Source organism: Panthera pardus, unplaced genomic scaffold (genome assembly GCF_024362965.1).
Source record: "Panthera pardus isolate Hobbes unplaced genomic scaffold, ASM2436296v1 HiC_scaffold_6, whole genome shotgun sequence".
NCBI lineage: Eukaryota > Metazoa > Chordata > Mammalia > Carnivora > Felidae > Panthera > Panthera pardus.
The window spans coordinates 88,950,384-88,966,024 of NW_026526991.1; the positions used below are offsets into that span (position 1 = coordinate 88,950,384).

The 15,641-nt window shown below is 38.9% G+C and overlaps 1 protein-coding gene across 3 annotated transcripts in view; it reads right to left on the bottom strand.

Moving 5' to 3' along the window:
• The window catches only part of AEBP2 (AE binding protein 2), a 70,727-nt gene extending 58,531 nt beyond the window's left edge, over nucleotides 1-12,196 (bottom strand). The window contains exon 1 of one of the 3 annotated variants that reach the window (XM_053894634.1): nucleotides 11,394-12,196. In XM_053894634.1, coding sequence (XP_053750609.1) covers nucleotides 11,394-12,061 — 668 coding nt within the window. In that variant the 5' untranslated portion in view covers nucleotides 12,062-12,196. The remainder of the gene's footprint in view (nucleotides 1-11,393) is intronic. The other 2 variants (XM_019452138.2, XM_019452139.2) reach the window with 2 other exon arrangements.
• Nucleotides 12,197-15,641: the final 3,445 nt, after the last annotated feature.

The window sequence follows — 15,641 nt, forward strand, 5'->3', positions numbered from 1 at the left end:
TCACACTCCGTCTTTCTCAAACACTAAAAAAAAAATTTTAAAAAGATCAAATAATTATGAAATTGGTCGTAAATGGGACTAAAAGAATTTAGATCACATCAGATTTCTGTAAGGCCATCTGATTTTGTCTTCCAAACTGCTATGGTACCACAGGCTTTTAGATCTCTAAACTCAGAAGCAATTAGAAAAAATAAGTAAAAAAGAAAAAAAGAAGTAAAGACAAGTGCTTGTTTTATTACGTGTGTTACACATGCTCAAGTCACATCTCCCTAAGGCCCTCCCTACTCACCTAAGGTGGAAAGAATTCTGCTTCCTTATGATCTGGTTGATTTGTATTATGAATCACCTATAAGCCTCTCATTTTGAGTAAACTCCTAAATCTAGGTAGTGCAGTGCCTTGCACACAGTAAATGCTCACATACTTTTAGTGACAAATTTAAGTAGGATTTTTAAGGCAAGGAAAATATATGGCTTTGTCACACTGAGATAATCATAAAAATTAATTGGAGGCACACTAAAAATCATTAGCCAAAACCAAGATATTATTATTACTATTGTTACTGTAATTACAAGCTATTATCACTGTAATTTAAAAAGCTAAAATGGGTTTTTCTAATCAAGAAAAAGACTACTCTCCATCCCTACAATTATTTCTCTGAATAAAAACAAAAGATTTTTTCCTCAAGACCCAGCAGCATTCACTAAATTGGTCAAAAGGGACTTTATGCAACAATGATGAAATATAGCCTATGGAAAACAAGTAGGTTGCATTCTTATATCACTACTATGCACTGTGCACATCATTTTAAATTTCCTTCTCATTTCTAGTCTAGTCCAGAAAGCAATAGTCTAGTTTATTGCTCTTTAAGATTACTCCACCCACATTTTTCACAGTTTAAGACAAGATCAGCAAGAAATTATCTTCAAAAACACTGTAATACTAGAAACATTCTATTTCAATATAATTACATTACAAGGAGTTATCTTTTACCTTTTTTATCTTTTACCTTCTTACAAATATTTCCAGGAAAATGTCTATATGCAAAGACAGTACGTAAAAAAATCTGCTGTGAAGGATAACACCCATTTTATACAGAAGCAATCATTACTTGGTTTTTTTTTTTAAGTTAGTTTTAAATCATAAATATGATTTTATCAGATGATTTCAGTACACACATTTCTGACAAAAATGCCTCCAGTAGTCCTCAACACCTCAAAAGACATTTCAAATGACTGTCAACATGAATTTAAAGCACTAAAAAATTCCACAGCTGATTCATCCACTATCAGAACTTTAACAAGTATTTATAAAAAGCAATGACATAAGTTTTATAATTTAGAAATGAACTTGGGGCGCCTGGGTGGCTCCCTTGGTTAGGCAACCAACTTCAGCTCAGGTCATGATCTCACAGTTTGCGAGTTCGAGCCCGTATCGGGCTCTGTGCTGACCGGACAGCTCAGAGCCTGGATGGAGCCTACTTAAGATTCTGTGTCTTCCCCTCTCTCTCCCCCTCCCCTGCTCATGCTCTGTGCCTGTCTCTCAATAATAAATAAAAAAAGTAAAAAAAAAAAAAAAAAGAATACATTACAATGCTAGTTTATATCAACATCAGTACATAGAAGGAAAAAAAAAGAAATGAACTAGTAAATGTATTTACTGAGAAATACAAATGCCCTTCTAAAATCCCTGTTTTCTCTAATTAGTATCACTTCATCTTTCTAGAATATTGAAACATAAATGAAAACCAGAAAGACAGGGACTTAGAAAAGCATTAAAATTAAAGAAATAAAATGCCAATAAAGACTCTCTATTCCCCTAAAGACTGAAAAACTACAACACTTAAATATCAACTTTTGTATTTCATAGTCTTAAAAGAGATACAGGCTATGTATATTATAATTACAAATGAAAATGAGGCCCAGAAATGTAAATGAATTCAAGTACTTAAGTTATTCTTTGCAAAAGAAACAGGTTGAAATTTAAAATAGCCACTGACTTAATACTATTTTAATTAAACTTCCCTAGTCCAGGCTGGTTATAAGAGTCACTTAGGCAGTATAGTAGCTAACACCACATCCAGAGCCAGGACTGCCTGCATTCTCAAGGAGCTGTGTAACTCTGGGCAAGTTATAATGTCTGTGCTTTCTCGCCTCATTAGCAGTTTGTGAGGATGCAGTGAACTGAACTTCATAAAATCTTTTCAATTAGCTCGAGTCTCAGATTCATAAGCAAAATAGACACTCGCAGTTTTCTCCTAAAATAGTATATGCATTTATTTTTTGTTGTTGGGAAACAAAATATGGGAGGTCCACTTTCTAAATAATTCAAAAATCAAAAAATAAATAAATAATTCAAACATCACGGTTTTTCTCAAATACTGTTTCCACATATGCTGTTAAAAAGAATGGGGGGAAGGGATGCCTTGGTGCCTCAGAAGAGCACGTGACTCAATTTCCGGGTCATGAGTTCAAGCCCCATAATGGGTTTAGAGATTAATTAAATTTAAAAAAAAGAAAAAAACTTAAAAAGATTTTGGGGAAGATATAAGGCACAAAACAGTTCTCCTTATTTCTTATAGTCCTGATAGTAAGAAAGAAGAAATTGTGTAATCAAGTACATCCACATGCAATTAAATTCAACCAATCCCTGAATTCTGAAGATAGGCAATGTAATAGGTGAGTGAGTGCAGCTGGTAATAAAGGAAGTATAAAAATAAATAGAACCAGATTTTAATTCTTAAAAAATGTTACAGCCTAGACAAGACAAACACAAATGAATATTTCAATACAACACCATAAATTACGGTGATTTTTGAACCCAGAAGAACCTATCTAAAGTATCTTTGAGATCCTGGATAAAGCAAAGCCATGCTTGCAATATTCTGGGTTTGTCTAAAGGATAAAAGAGAATATTTGCCAAGTCTACATCTGAATTATCGTATTTGAGCTCCAAATTATTTTATGTTGTTTAAACCCTCACTTTTAAGAAAAAGAATCAATCTGAAGTTCAAAGAAATGAAATGATTACAAGCAGTCTCTAGTAAAGCCAGTACTACAATTTCAATCACTTATTTTCACCAGAGTTTTCTTTTCACATCTCTAGGCATGAGAAAGGGAAGGATAAATGACTCTCTGAATTAAATAGAGCCCTAGGCCCTTTACATATTCCATCTCATTTAATCACAACACGAAAGTATTCTATTTTGCAGGCAGGGAAACAACTTCTAAGAAGTTAAATTATAATTCCTTCTAACTTAAGGTTCATGCCCTTTCACTACCCAACTTTTCTTTTAGTTATTTTAGTGCTGGATATGCCTGGAAAAGTAAGCAAGCTATTGTTCCAAAGAAATCCTCAAGAAAAAAGCTTTTTACTCAGAAATAATAACAATATTTTTCTTACAGGGCACTCAGGAAATTAGCTTTTCTTTCCTTTGATTCTGTTTCCCAAGCATGACTTTTCCTCCAACTTCTACCCCAGCTCAAATCTCTTCAGTTCACACCTGTACTATTCCTACTACTTCCTAATTGGTCTCCCAGCTCCCAAAATTTCCAACCTTTGCCACATTTTCCTGTAACACAGCAGTTTCATCATTCATCCAAAATACATTCAAGAATACCTAAGGGGCACCTGGCTGCCTCAGTCAGTAGAGCATGTGACTCTTGATCTCAGGGTTACATAAATTCGAGCCCTATGTTAGGTCTGTAGAGATTACTTAAAAATAAAATCTTGGGGCACCTGGGTGGCTCAGTCAGGGGCATGATTTTGGCTCAGGTCACGATCCCAGCATCATGGGAACTGCTCAGGGTACAACCTGCTTGGGATTCTCTCTCTCTCCCTCTGTTCCTCTCCCCCACCCCCGCACTGCTTGCTCTCTAAAATAAAGTAAAAAAGAAAAAACTTTAGTAAATAAATAAAATCTTAAAAAAAAAAAAAAACTAAAATAAGCATCAGGCACTGTGCCAGGTGCTGTGAATAGAACAATCATCAAGAGACACAATTCCTATTCTCAGGGAGCATACATTCTAGCAGGAGAAATAAACAGTAAATAATAAAATGTTAACAAGGTCAAGGAAGAACCTGGGAATGCTAGCAATGTGACTAACATAGAATCAGGAATAGTTCGCCTGAGAAAATGCTTGAGATAAGATCTGAATGTGACTAGGATTGACAAAAACAGAAGTTGGGGTGAGGAAAAAGAATCTGATTCACAAACCTATACTGACAAAATGCCCACATCTGTGTTGGCATGCAAAATCTCACTTTAGCCGTTCTTATTTCTCAGTTCCAATGTGAATCCTCTGATCTAGGCAGAAAGCCTCGTGAACATGGTGGGCTCTTTCTTTTCTGTTTCATTTAGGCTTTCTAAAAATTTCTCATCACTCACCTAACCCTAAAACTCAGCCCTCTCCCCACGAAAACTTTAATCACTGACTTTTTATTTTAATGTACTGTGTCACAAACAATTTACAGAAAAACTAGGAAACAACGGAGTCATCTTTTTAGTCTTCTCATTAAAAACTAAGTATCTGGGGGTGCCTGGCTGGCTCAGTCTGCCCAGCAGGGGACTCTTAATCTCCAGGTAGTGAGTTCAAGCCCCACACTGGGCATGGAGCCTACTTTAAAATAAAATTAAATTAAATTAAAATAAAAGCGAAGTATCTGGGGAGGCACTATCACATTTCTCTCTTATCACTAAACAGAGCACCATGCTAACTACCAGAGTAAATGCTCAAAATGTGATTTTTTTTTTTTAAACATCCATCCATCCCTCTGATCCATGCCCAAAATTGTCCATTTAGTTCTAAGGCCAATATAACCACTATTTTCACAAAAGCAAACTATCAGTCATAAAAATGAACTCAACATGTGGTTAGATCACTGCAAATCCATTACCATTACTAGAAAACATACCCCAAAGACTTTTAGTAATAGGTCAGCAGCTTCGCTTACATATTAAAAACCATTAAAAAGTATTGAGACCTTTTAGGTCAACCACTGAATAGATATACATGTTAAAGAAAGCTGATTAAAATGTAGATTTTGTAATGAAATATTTGACCTGGCATTTCCTTTTGCAAGTTTCTGCAGCACTCATTTACAGATACTTGCCACACATTTAACAGCTGGTCTGGCACTTTTTGGCATTCAAATCTTATACTGCTTCATAACAACAAAAGATCATTACTAGCTATTTCTAGTTCATTTGTGCAGTCTGTCTCCCCTCCTCGTGAGGTCTCATAGTCACCAGTTTAAGTGAGAGCCAGAATTCAAACCACACATTCTGACTCAAATCACAGACTTAAACCACTACTCCTTATACTTTCTCCTTAACTTCAAAATTTCCATTTAACTTTAATAAAATGTTAAGCATTTTTATACAATAAATGCCTTAACAATGATTTGGAAAAAACCCTCTGGTGACTATCCGTTTTGGATTTTCCACACTCATACTCATTTATAAAAACGTGTCTTATAAAAATTCACAATTTCAGAATTGTCTGATCACTTAAACATTTATCATGCACCTCTGGACCTCCTCTAAGTTGGCAGGGGTTTTTTTTTTTGTTGTTTGGTTTTTGGGGGGTTTTTTTGGTAAAGTAAACCCTAGTCCCAACATGGGCCTTGAACTCACAATCCTGAGATCAAGAGTCATATGTTCTACCAACTGAGCCAGCAGTAGTTCTTAACCTAGACCAAACTCTTTTGAAAAGCTGATAGAAGTTGTTGACATCTTCTCAGAGACACATAAAATTTTGCATATGACCTCAATGGCCTTACTGGAGTACACTGACCCAATACCCTTTTAAATTTATCAATACCACAATACAATGATCCAACCAAAGGCACTAATTCCTAGCCCTCAGTTTATAGTCTCCTTTATTTATACAAATTCTATTATTGGCATTTCCATTTAATTCTAATAACTGAGTACCCACCATATCCAAGATACTGTGTTTAGACACGATAAAGATCTAAATGAACTGAACTGTCCCTGTTCTCAAAAATACCACTGTACAGGGGCGCCTGGGTGGCTCGGTCGGTTAAGCGTCCGACTTCGGCTCGGGTCATGATCTCGCGGTCCGTGAGTTCGAGCCCCACGTCGGGCTCTGTGCTGACAGCTCAGAGCCTGGAGCCTGTTTCAGATTCTGTGTCTCCCTCTCTCTCTCTGCCCCTCCCCTGTTCATGCTCTGTCTCTCTCTGTCTCAAAAATAAATAAACGTTAAAAAAAAAAATTAAAAAAAAAAAAAATACCACTGTACAACAAAAAAGGATAAAGCAAGCACTCAAATAGCATGGATTCTTCAGAAAAGTTCACAGGACTCTTAAAATCTTCACAGTAAAAGCTAAACTTTCTTCACAGTTAAGAAACTAAGACTCAAAGATATTACTTAAAATCATAATACAAAGATCTGAATTGTTTCCTTTAACTCAGATTACATGCTCTTAATACTGAAATATTCTAACCTCTCCACCTATAGAATAGAGCCATAGGCTGGGAGAGAAAAAAGACAAAAAATACATATGTGAGAACTAAAAGGAAAAAGAAATGAAAACCAGGAAAGGATTCGTTGTGGCATTTTGATGGGTTTTAAAAGGTGGCCTCAGTGAAAAAATCTGAAAGAATTATTGTGTAACAGGGTATGAATGAAAAGAAAAATAGGAAAAACTTCTCTGCTGAATAAAAAGACAGGAAGAATAAAACATAAGCAGGTATATTTAGGTCATAAAAAGCCTTTGTGGCTTCTTCCTGCTGTCTCAGATCACTTACTCTGAGGGAAAATAGCTGCTATGTCAGGAGCACACACAAACAGATATTGACTTGGTGAGTAACTGAAGCATCCTGCCAAGTGCTACAATAAGTGAGCCATCTTGGAAACACTTTTCTAGCCCCAGTCAAGTCTTCAGATGACTGCAATGCTGGCCAACATTTTCACTGCAACCTCATGAAACCCTGAGCCAGAACCACCCAGTTAAGCCTTTCCACTCCTCTCAGAAACCACACGTGGTAAGAAATTCTGTTCCCTGAAGTTGCTAAAGTTGAGACAAATTTATTACACGGCAATAAACAGCTAATACAATTGGCAAGGTGTGAAATTTGACTTTGTTTACATTAGAGCCAATGAAGTTTTGTGCTAGGAACTAGAGCAAAACCTACAGTTGGAATTAAGTCTCACAGCAATATGCAAAATGAAGTGGGAAGTATTTTTTCCTCCCATTTTCCACAATACTCAGTGAAGAGTCCTGCACATAGTAAATACCTGTTTGGTTAGTAAGTCAACTTACACACAGGATTCTCTAATTGACTAAACATAGTAGTCTTTATGTTTCTTAAAAGTAAAATGGCCCCTTAGAATCTCTCCATAAATTCAACCCTGAAGTCTGTAGTTTTTTCATGGTTTGTTTTTGGCACAGAGCCATACCTTCCTTTAACTGAGAGATACAGATTATCAATGAAAACTGAGAGCTACTACAAGCTTCTTTCCCTAATCAAAATAAAAAGGTAGTTTAAAGAATGATTTCAAAGCCTATAGACAGCTGCTTCAGAGTTGAAGAGGCAAATACTGAAAGTTCATCATGGAGACACCTGGGTAGTTCAGTTGGTTAAGCATCTCTTACTTCAGCTCAGGTCCCAATCTCATGGTTCTTAAGATGGAGGCCTTTGTGGGGCTCTGCACCGGCAGCATGGAGCCTACTTGGGATTCTCTCTTTCTCTGCCCCTCCCCACTCACTTGCACAAGCCCTCTCTCAAAATAAATAAACATTTTTTTTTAAAAAGGAGTCCAAGGGGCACCTGGGTGGCTCAGTCGGTTAAGCGTCCGACTCTTAATTTCTGCTCAAGTCATGACCTCATGGTTGGTCATGAGAGAGAAGAGCCCCACATTGGGCTCTGGGCTGACACTGTGGAGCCTGCTTGAGATTCTCTCTCCCTCTCTTTTTGCCACCCCCTCCCCGTCCCCCCCCCCCCCCCCCCCCGCACGCTCAGGGTATCTCTCAGAACTAAATAAATGAAAGAATGAATGACTGGTTAGCCTCTATATCATAAGATCTTCCAAATCATACTAATGAGAAATTGGGCAATATAGGTCTATCTCGCCAGCATCTGAGCAATGTTAGTTATACCTCAAAGTTTGCAACCTGTAAGGCTGGGATTCCAAATTTTGATCCACAAAATGGTAAGGGCCTCTGGCCTTCCTGATCATTAAGTTTCAAACTATATGCCCTTCCCTATCATCCCATCCTTACACATGCCCTTTTACTTGACATCTGGACTTACCCAGGAAGGCTGATAAAAGTGGCTGAAAAGCAGTCTTGGCTTTTTCAAAATAAGTCATGGTTTCTATTCTAGTTGAAAATATATGTATATAGACATATATACAAAAAGACAACCACAAAAAAGTTATTATCAGTTCACTTATACAGATAAGAAGGTAAAAATATTTTCAATGTATAATCTGACTCAATAGCTAGAATTTGTCAACTAAAAAAATTTCAGAGACATTTTAAATTCTAAAATTCTATTTAAACATTAATTAGCCTCTAAAGTAACCCAAAAGGTTACAATTTTTAAGTGGTAATTTTTTAAAAAGTATTTAAGCTTAGGTTCAAAGTAAAAGAGAAACTAGTTTTTAATGGTCTTGCACAGCTCAATATTCCTCCAAAGAAAAGAAATTACATTTGTTTTTCTAACTTTATCAAAATAAACACACTAATAATACACTTACTCTGGTTTTGAATAACTTTCTCACAGGGAAAATAACCAATGTTTTTGTACCAAGTGTCATTTATTCATTTTATAAATTAGTCACTGTTCACCACACAACACTTATAGTACACACTTGTAGACTGACACTTTGGATCATGAGCTTTCATATCTAAGTCTTTATATCTAAATGTTTCTTAAAAAGCACTTACAGTCAAAAATATTTAAGATATTTCAACAAATTCTAAAGTATGCTAGATAAACTCAAAAGCATGATCTCATTTCAAAGTGAGAAAAACTGAATGGCATTCTAAAAGAAACAGTAAATTCTAATGATAAAATCATTTTGATAAGAATGCCTCAAGTTTTTTAAAAGCACTTTAAAACCACAATATCTTTCCATCGGTTACAAAATATACACCTCCTACCATGAAATCAATTTATAAAATCCACATAGATTAGTGTAATCTGCAGGACAGTTCTTAAGAACTATGATTCCTTCCCAAATTTAAAAGGACTCTTAAAAAAAAAAAAAAAAAAACTTAAAAGGCAACAAGGGGTCATTTCAGAATTAAGATTATCAAGACCACCATAACCAGCTTCACCAGTAAAGCTTTTTCATACAAGTGATAAATTTATTACCTTGAAACAGTAAAATGATTACGAGATTTTGTAGTCTCTTATGTTCAAGCATTCAGAAAACCAAGTATGTTTGATTATCAGGTCTGAACCTTATTTGGACTTGTGGCACTAATATCTCTTACTCCTTACTCTGAAATATGATGTAAAATTAGATATTCCAGTGTATACCTTATAAATATGAAGTCAAAACTCCACTTCCTGAAATACTACTTGACCAACCATCATCCCCTAAAGGGATGTAGTAGACAGATATTAAAAAAAAAAAAAAAAAACAAGATTAAGAAAAAAAAATCCTGACACATACACCTTGTTATTTAAGGTGAAGTATTTTTACTCTTGTGAAGTGGAAATAGCAGGGGACTTGATAATGTACTTTATTCAGATCCAGCTCTACCACTTGCATTCTATACTTACTGTTTTGAGTAAGACACTCAACTTGCTTCTTCATCTGTTAAATGGAAGTCAAAATAATACCTATCTTGCACCAGAGTTGTGCGAATGAGGCGGAGATATTTAAATTGTGCAGTACTAAGTGTGAGTGTGTGTGTGTGTGTGTGTCCGCACTCTAGATAAATGGAAGAACTATGGTAGATGCTAACTGTATAAACTAATATCAACTTTCAAACATCTACTGGTACCAATGAAGGAGGATATAATAAAAGGATAAATAACATATACTTCATTGTGTGGTTCTCATCAATTTTTAGTGGTCTTGAAGACATTCTCCTTCCTGCCATGCCTATGTAGTTTAGTACAATTTTTGTAGTTTATTTTAGCCCATCCAAGATGTTTTCCTCACTAGCTGTATCTAAAGCTGTATTTTCATAATATTTAAAGCTTGGTATTCCTTATAATATTAAATATGAACCAAAATGGTCTTTTTATCAGTTACCAATCAGAATTTCTAGAACTTTAGAATACTTAAAGCTTTTCAAGCCAAATCAATATGGATTGTTAAAAATTCTACTGTTCATCAAAATACTAGATGGTCAAAATACATGCTAGTATACTTTAGAAGCAGAACATACATGACATGGTTCTCTGCGCTTAAAAAAGTACATTAAAAACCAATTAGTTTCCAAAGTGATCAAAAGTAATAACAACAATTGAGACATACTAATACAATAAATTTTAATGTCTTGAAAAAAATGAAGCTTATTTTTGTTGGTATCCACGTTATTTCTCACAAGCTTTAAAAAAATGTTACTTTCTTCAGCGAGCTCTCCAATACATGACTTTAAATATTATCCTCTAAAATCATGACATCCATGTTAAAGCACTACTATATAAAGATTTATATAAACCACACACTAATACAGTGTTTCCTTCCACACTGTATTTTATTATGATTCCAACTCTTTGATTCCGTAAAATTACTTTAAAGGATATCAACTCATTATTCTTTTCTACAATAATTTATACTTGTTTTAAACTTTCTCCCAGATTTGATCACAAATAGAAACTACTAAAATCAGTTTGGAGATCATATTAATGACCACACATTAGGGATTTTAGAAGCACTGATTAAATACAAAAGACTAGTCTTTTCCCTATTAAGTAGCGAAAAGTGATAGTTGGGGTCTCCTCCCCGAACAAGGAAGTTCTGTTAAATCCAGGCGAGACCAGCCATGTTGGAAAACACTTGTCAATTATAGTTCTGACAAGTGTTCGCGAACACGGTTGGATGAAGCTAACCTTGTGTACTGAGGTGTGTACATCAAGGCCCTCTTAAGCCCTGCCAGAGGATCTGGGCCTACTTTGAGGATTGTTTCTGAGTTAGAGTTGTGCTTAGGTTCGTAAAGAGTGTAGAGCCGAGGGGAAAGAGGGCGGGGAAAGGAGAGTTGGGGGGAAATGGTTTGAGAGTTGGAAGCGGCTATCCGCAGCGAGAGGGGCGCGGCGACCAGGAGAGATTTGCGAGTTGAGAACCTGGGGGAAGGGCTGAAGATTTGGGGAGCGGGGAGATCTCAGCAAAAAGTCCCCTCGGCCCCCTCTGAGGGGCCCATGAGTGCAAAAGGAGGAAGGGAAGGGAAAACGCTTCAGTGCACTGACCTGTCCTCCGAGTCCATGCGGCTCAGGGGTTCCCCATCCGACGACATCTCCAAGCTGCCTCGCCGGCCCCCGGAGGTCGCGCTGCTTCCGCCACCCCCGGTCCCGTAGCCCTCATCGCCGCCACTAGAGACGACGCTGCTGCTACTGCTGCCGCCCCCGCCGCCGCCCTGGCTGCCCCGCGGTCCCTTGGGTTCCTCCAGGCCCTCCTTGCCGTCCCCATCCCCGCTGCTGCTGCTGGCGGCGCCGGGGCTGAGCGAGCGCGTCTCGTCGCTGCTGCTCCCGCCGCTGCTGCCCACCAGGCTCTCAGCGCTACTCTCCTCCTCGCCCCCGCCGCTGCTGCTGCTCTCGTCCTCCTCCTCCTCGTCCTCTTCTTCGTCCTCGTCCTCCCCGGCCTGGCTGGCGCTCTCGGGGCTCGGCTCCGACATCGTCTCCGCCTCGCCGCCCCCCACTCCGCCGCCACCGCCGCCGCCCCCACCGCCGCCGCCGCCGTTCAACAGCAGCACAGCCACCGCCTCGGCCTCGGCCTCCTCTTCCTCCTCCTCTTCTTCCTCCTCCTCCTCGGGGGGCTCAGCCCGGCCCCGCGCCGCCGGGCCAGGGCTGCCGGGGGGCAGAGGGCTCAGGCGAGAGAGCTCCTCCAGGTCGGCCATGTCGGTGATAGCGGCGGCCATGGCGGCGCCTGCTCCTCCTCCTCCTCCCCGCCGCCGCCACCTCCCTCTCCCGACTCTAGCTCCCTCGCCCCCTCCCAAACGCCCAAAACTCCGCCGACGCCGCTGCAGAGCAGGAGGAGGGCCCGCGAGCTGCGTCAGCCTACACACGCGCTACGGAGCCCGCGCGGGGACAGGCGCGCGACTGCGCGCATTCACGCGGAGACGGTTGCGCGCCTGCGCGGCGGCACGAGGTAGCGCCTCCCCCGGGCCGCGGATTCCGCGCCCGCGCCCCCACCCGTGTACCCGCCCGGCACCCGCCCGGATCCGTCGAGTCCTCAGAGTTTCTTTGGGGCCTTCCCACGCCTTCCCCTTCCTCGCAGCCGCCAGGACACGCAGAACGAAAGCTTGAGTGCTAGCCGGGGATTTTAACAGCCGTCTGAGTTCTCACGATAAAGTCATTCATTCCGGGGATGTTTGGGGAGTGCCCCTGGGTACCGGCAATGAGCCAGGCAATGAGCCCCGGGCTTCTGAGAGCTTGTAATCTACGAGGAGAGATATTTAAAATGGATAAAAATAAGTAATACAATGCAAGGTACTAAATCCATAGGGGCAGCCACAGGTTTTGGTCCAACCTTCGTTTGAATACCCCAAGAAATGGTTAAATCAGTATCAGAGCTAATGTGTCTTATGTTCAAGATCTTCAAACTTGTTAGCTCAGGAGTCCTGTAAAACAATTTTGTACATCCTTAATATAGTTTAAAAATAAATATACATTTTTCTTCAGCTTGTTATAAATATTTTATAACTGTCACACTTTTAAATGTAGCCAATGAACTCTAAATACTGCAGGGATTTAATATCCACCAATATCCACTTTTTAAAATACAATTTCTTTTATACTTGGTTAATTTCCATCCTTCCTTTATCTTCTGGAACTCATTTATATTCGGCATCCCCTCCAGAATTTTATACTAATAATAAATGTCCTATTTGAACTGTTGTATTGATCATCTTATATTTCCTTGTAATAAAATGAAATAAATTGAAATGTAAGAGTTTTTAAATTTCCTGTTATCATAAAATCCTAAATCTTATTATTTCAATTGATCAAAACACGTATTTTAAATACTTACTTGTATGTAAGTATTAAACACAAAAGTTAAATTTTGTTGGAAATGCATCTTACAGAGATGGAACTCCTAGTTCCAACTAGTCTATTTTATTGGTGGATGAGTAATTACTAGAATGAGAACAAGTTCAGCATCAATTCTATTCCAAGTTTTCAATTCCATGGATGTATGCATTGAAGAAACTTGTTTCCAAAAATGAGTGGATGAAAATGAATGGAGTTTTTAGTAATGCCACTCGAATCTTTGAACCCCTTCCAAGTTATATACCAAAAAAAAAAAAAAAAAAAAAAAATCACATAAAGATCTAACAAAAAGTACTTTCATTTTTTATTAAATGTTTTATTTATTTCTGAGAGAGCACAGGCAGGGGAGGTACAGAGAGAGGGGGACAGAGGATCTGAAACAGGCTCTGTGCTGACAGCCGAGTAACTGATGTGGGGTTTGAACTCCTGAGCCTAGAGGTCATGACCTAAGCCAGTCAGAGACTAACCACTGAGCCACCCAGGTACCCCTAACAAAAATGGTCAGCTGACAGCTCTTATTAGTTTATAAACTTTGTTGAAAGCAAGTAACCTGAAACCAGGAGACTTGTAAAGGATGTGTTACCCATTCTCATTTACCAGTCAATTGTTCCTTTTCTGATGTCCTAGAGATTTTTTGCTCCCCCATCCCCACCCCGCCCCAGGGTATTGCACCTAGGTAATATTTGGGATGGGGAAGAATTACGCCTTTCTTTTTTTAAAGTAGGGGAGGGGCGGTTGGGATAAGGAAGGCTGGAAAGAACTTTACACTCTGACCCCAGAGGCATACTTTCAGGCAGATCACTTTTAGAGACAGCCACCTGAGAGAAGTGAGGATCTGAGAACTGATTATGTTAAAACAGTAGTCTCCTACTCATACACATCTTGAAAAGTCTTCATAGACCATGAGTACCCCAGTTTTGTATCTGCTGCCTTAGGCCTTTGGATAGCTATTATATGTTCCATATGTTGCCTCAAGGGAAAGCAAAAAAATTTTTAAATAATAGTATGGGGCATTATGGTTTACAAATACCTTCAGACACACATACAATGCAAAATCCTAACCTCAAACATTTCAGCCTCAAAGCCACTCTTTGTGAAAGACAAGGAATGTCCTATCCTGTATTGTAAATTAAGTACTATCAGAGAGTTTAACTGCAAAGCGTATACTAAGTGTATGTGCCAGGCACTGTACTAAACCCTGGAAATTAGGGTTAACATTTAGCTGTGCTAATCAAGGAAAACTTCATAAAGGATGTAGGATTTGAACAAATTTGTATAGTAACATATATAACTACATGTAAGTTTAATTAATTTGAGCTGAATCTTGAAGAGTGACAAATAGAATTCTATGTGAGGGGGAATTCTAGGACTGAGAAATAAAAACATGGAAACACATAAAAATTTATTCTGGACAGTGTTAATCAACCATGAGAAAGCAATCTAGAAAACTAAAAAAGACTTTAAGATTAGATTGCATAAAATCTTGAACAAATTGACTCTGGAAGACAACATACACTGAGATTTGTTTTTTAAAGATGTGCTGATATGATTGAAGTTATCTGTAACGGTGGCTAATGCATAGGGGATAAGAAGAAAAGTGTGAAGAGAGTGAAAGTGAATGGGGATTCAACATGTGGAAATGGCAGGTATCAAAGCGATAAGTGAATGCATTAGCTGCAGTATTTGTTGGACTTGGAGAATACAATGAGTTATCTTGGAACTGGCTAAAGTTCAGGTCCCACCCATCCCCAGAGACTTTTTTTTTTTTAATTACAAATTTTCTGAAAATTTCAAAGAATTAAATAATAAACCACTATACATTTGTATAGATTCAGCAATTATTAACATTTTGCCACTTTAGCACAGCCTGTGTTCCTCTGTCTCTCAGTCCCTCCTCCTCTCTCTCTCTCTTTTAAAATTTATTTATTTAATTTGGAGAGAGAGCAAGGGACAGGCTGAGAGAGAGGGAGGCAGAGCATCCCAAGCAGGCTCCATACTGTCAGTGCAGAGCCCAATAGGGGACTCAAACTCACAAACCAGGAGATCATGACCTCAGCCAAAATCAAGAGTTGGATACTTAACCAACTGAACCACCCAGGTGCCCCTTCTTCTCTCTTCTTTACCCCTCCACTTTACCCCTCCCCCTTCCTCTCTTCTAACCCCTACCTCTACCCCCTCTCCTTTTCTCCCTCCATCTGGGTTTAGTTGCAGATCATTACTCTGCATGTATCTCCTTAGAACAGGGCCACTCTCCTACATAACCACAATGTTAAAGTGTCATTATCCCACTCACTGAAGTGTGTGGCTAGAGGCCAGACTTGTGGATGATGGATTTCCTTCCAGCGGCATCAGGTAAGAGGTGGGTGGATAGGACCACCCACTGTCTACTGACCTGTGCACCTCCATAAACTATTTGTTACTGGTCTGTAGCTAGATAAGTACTGAAAT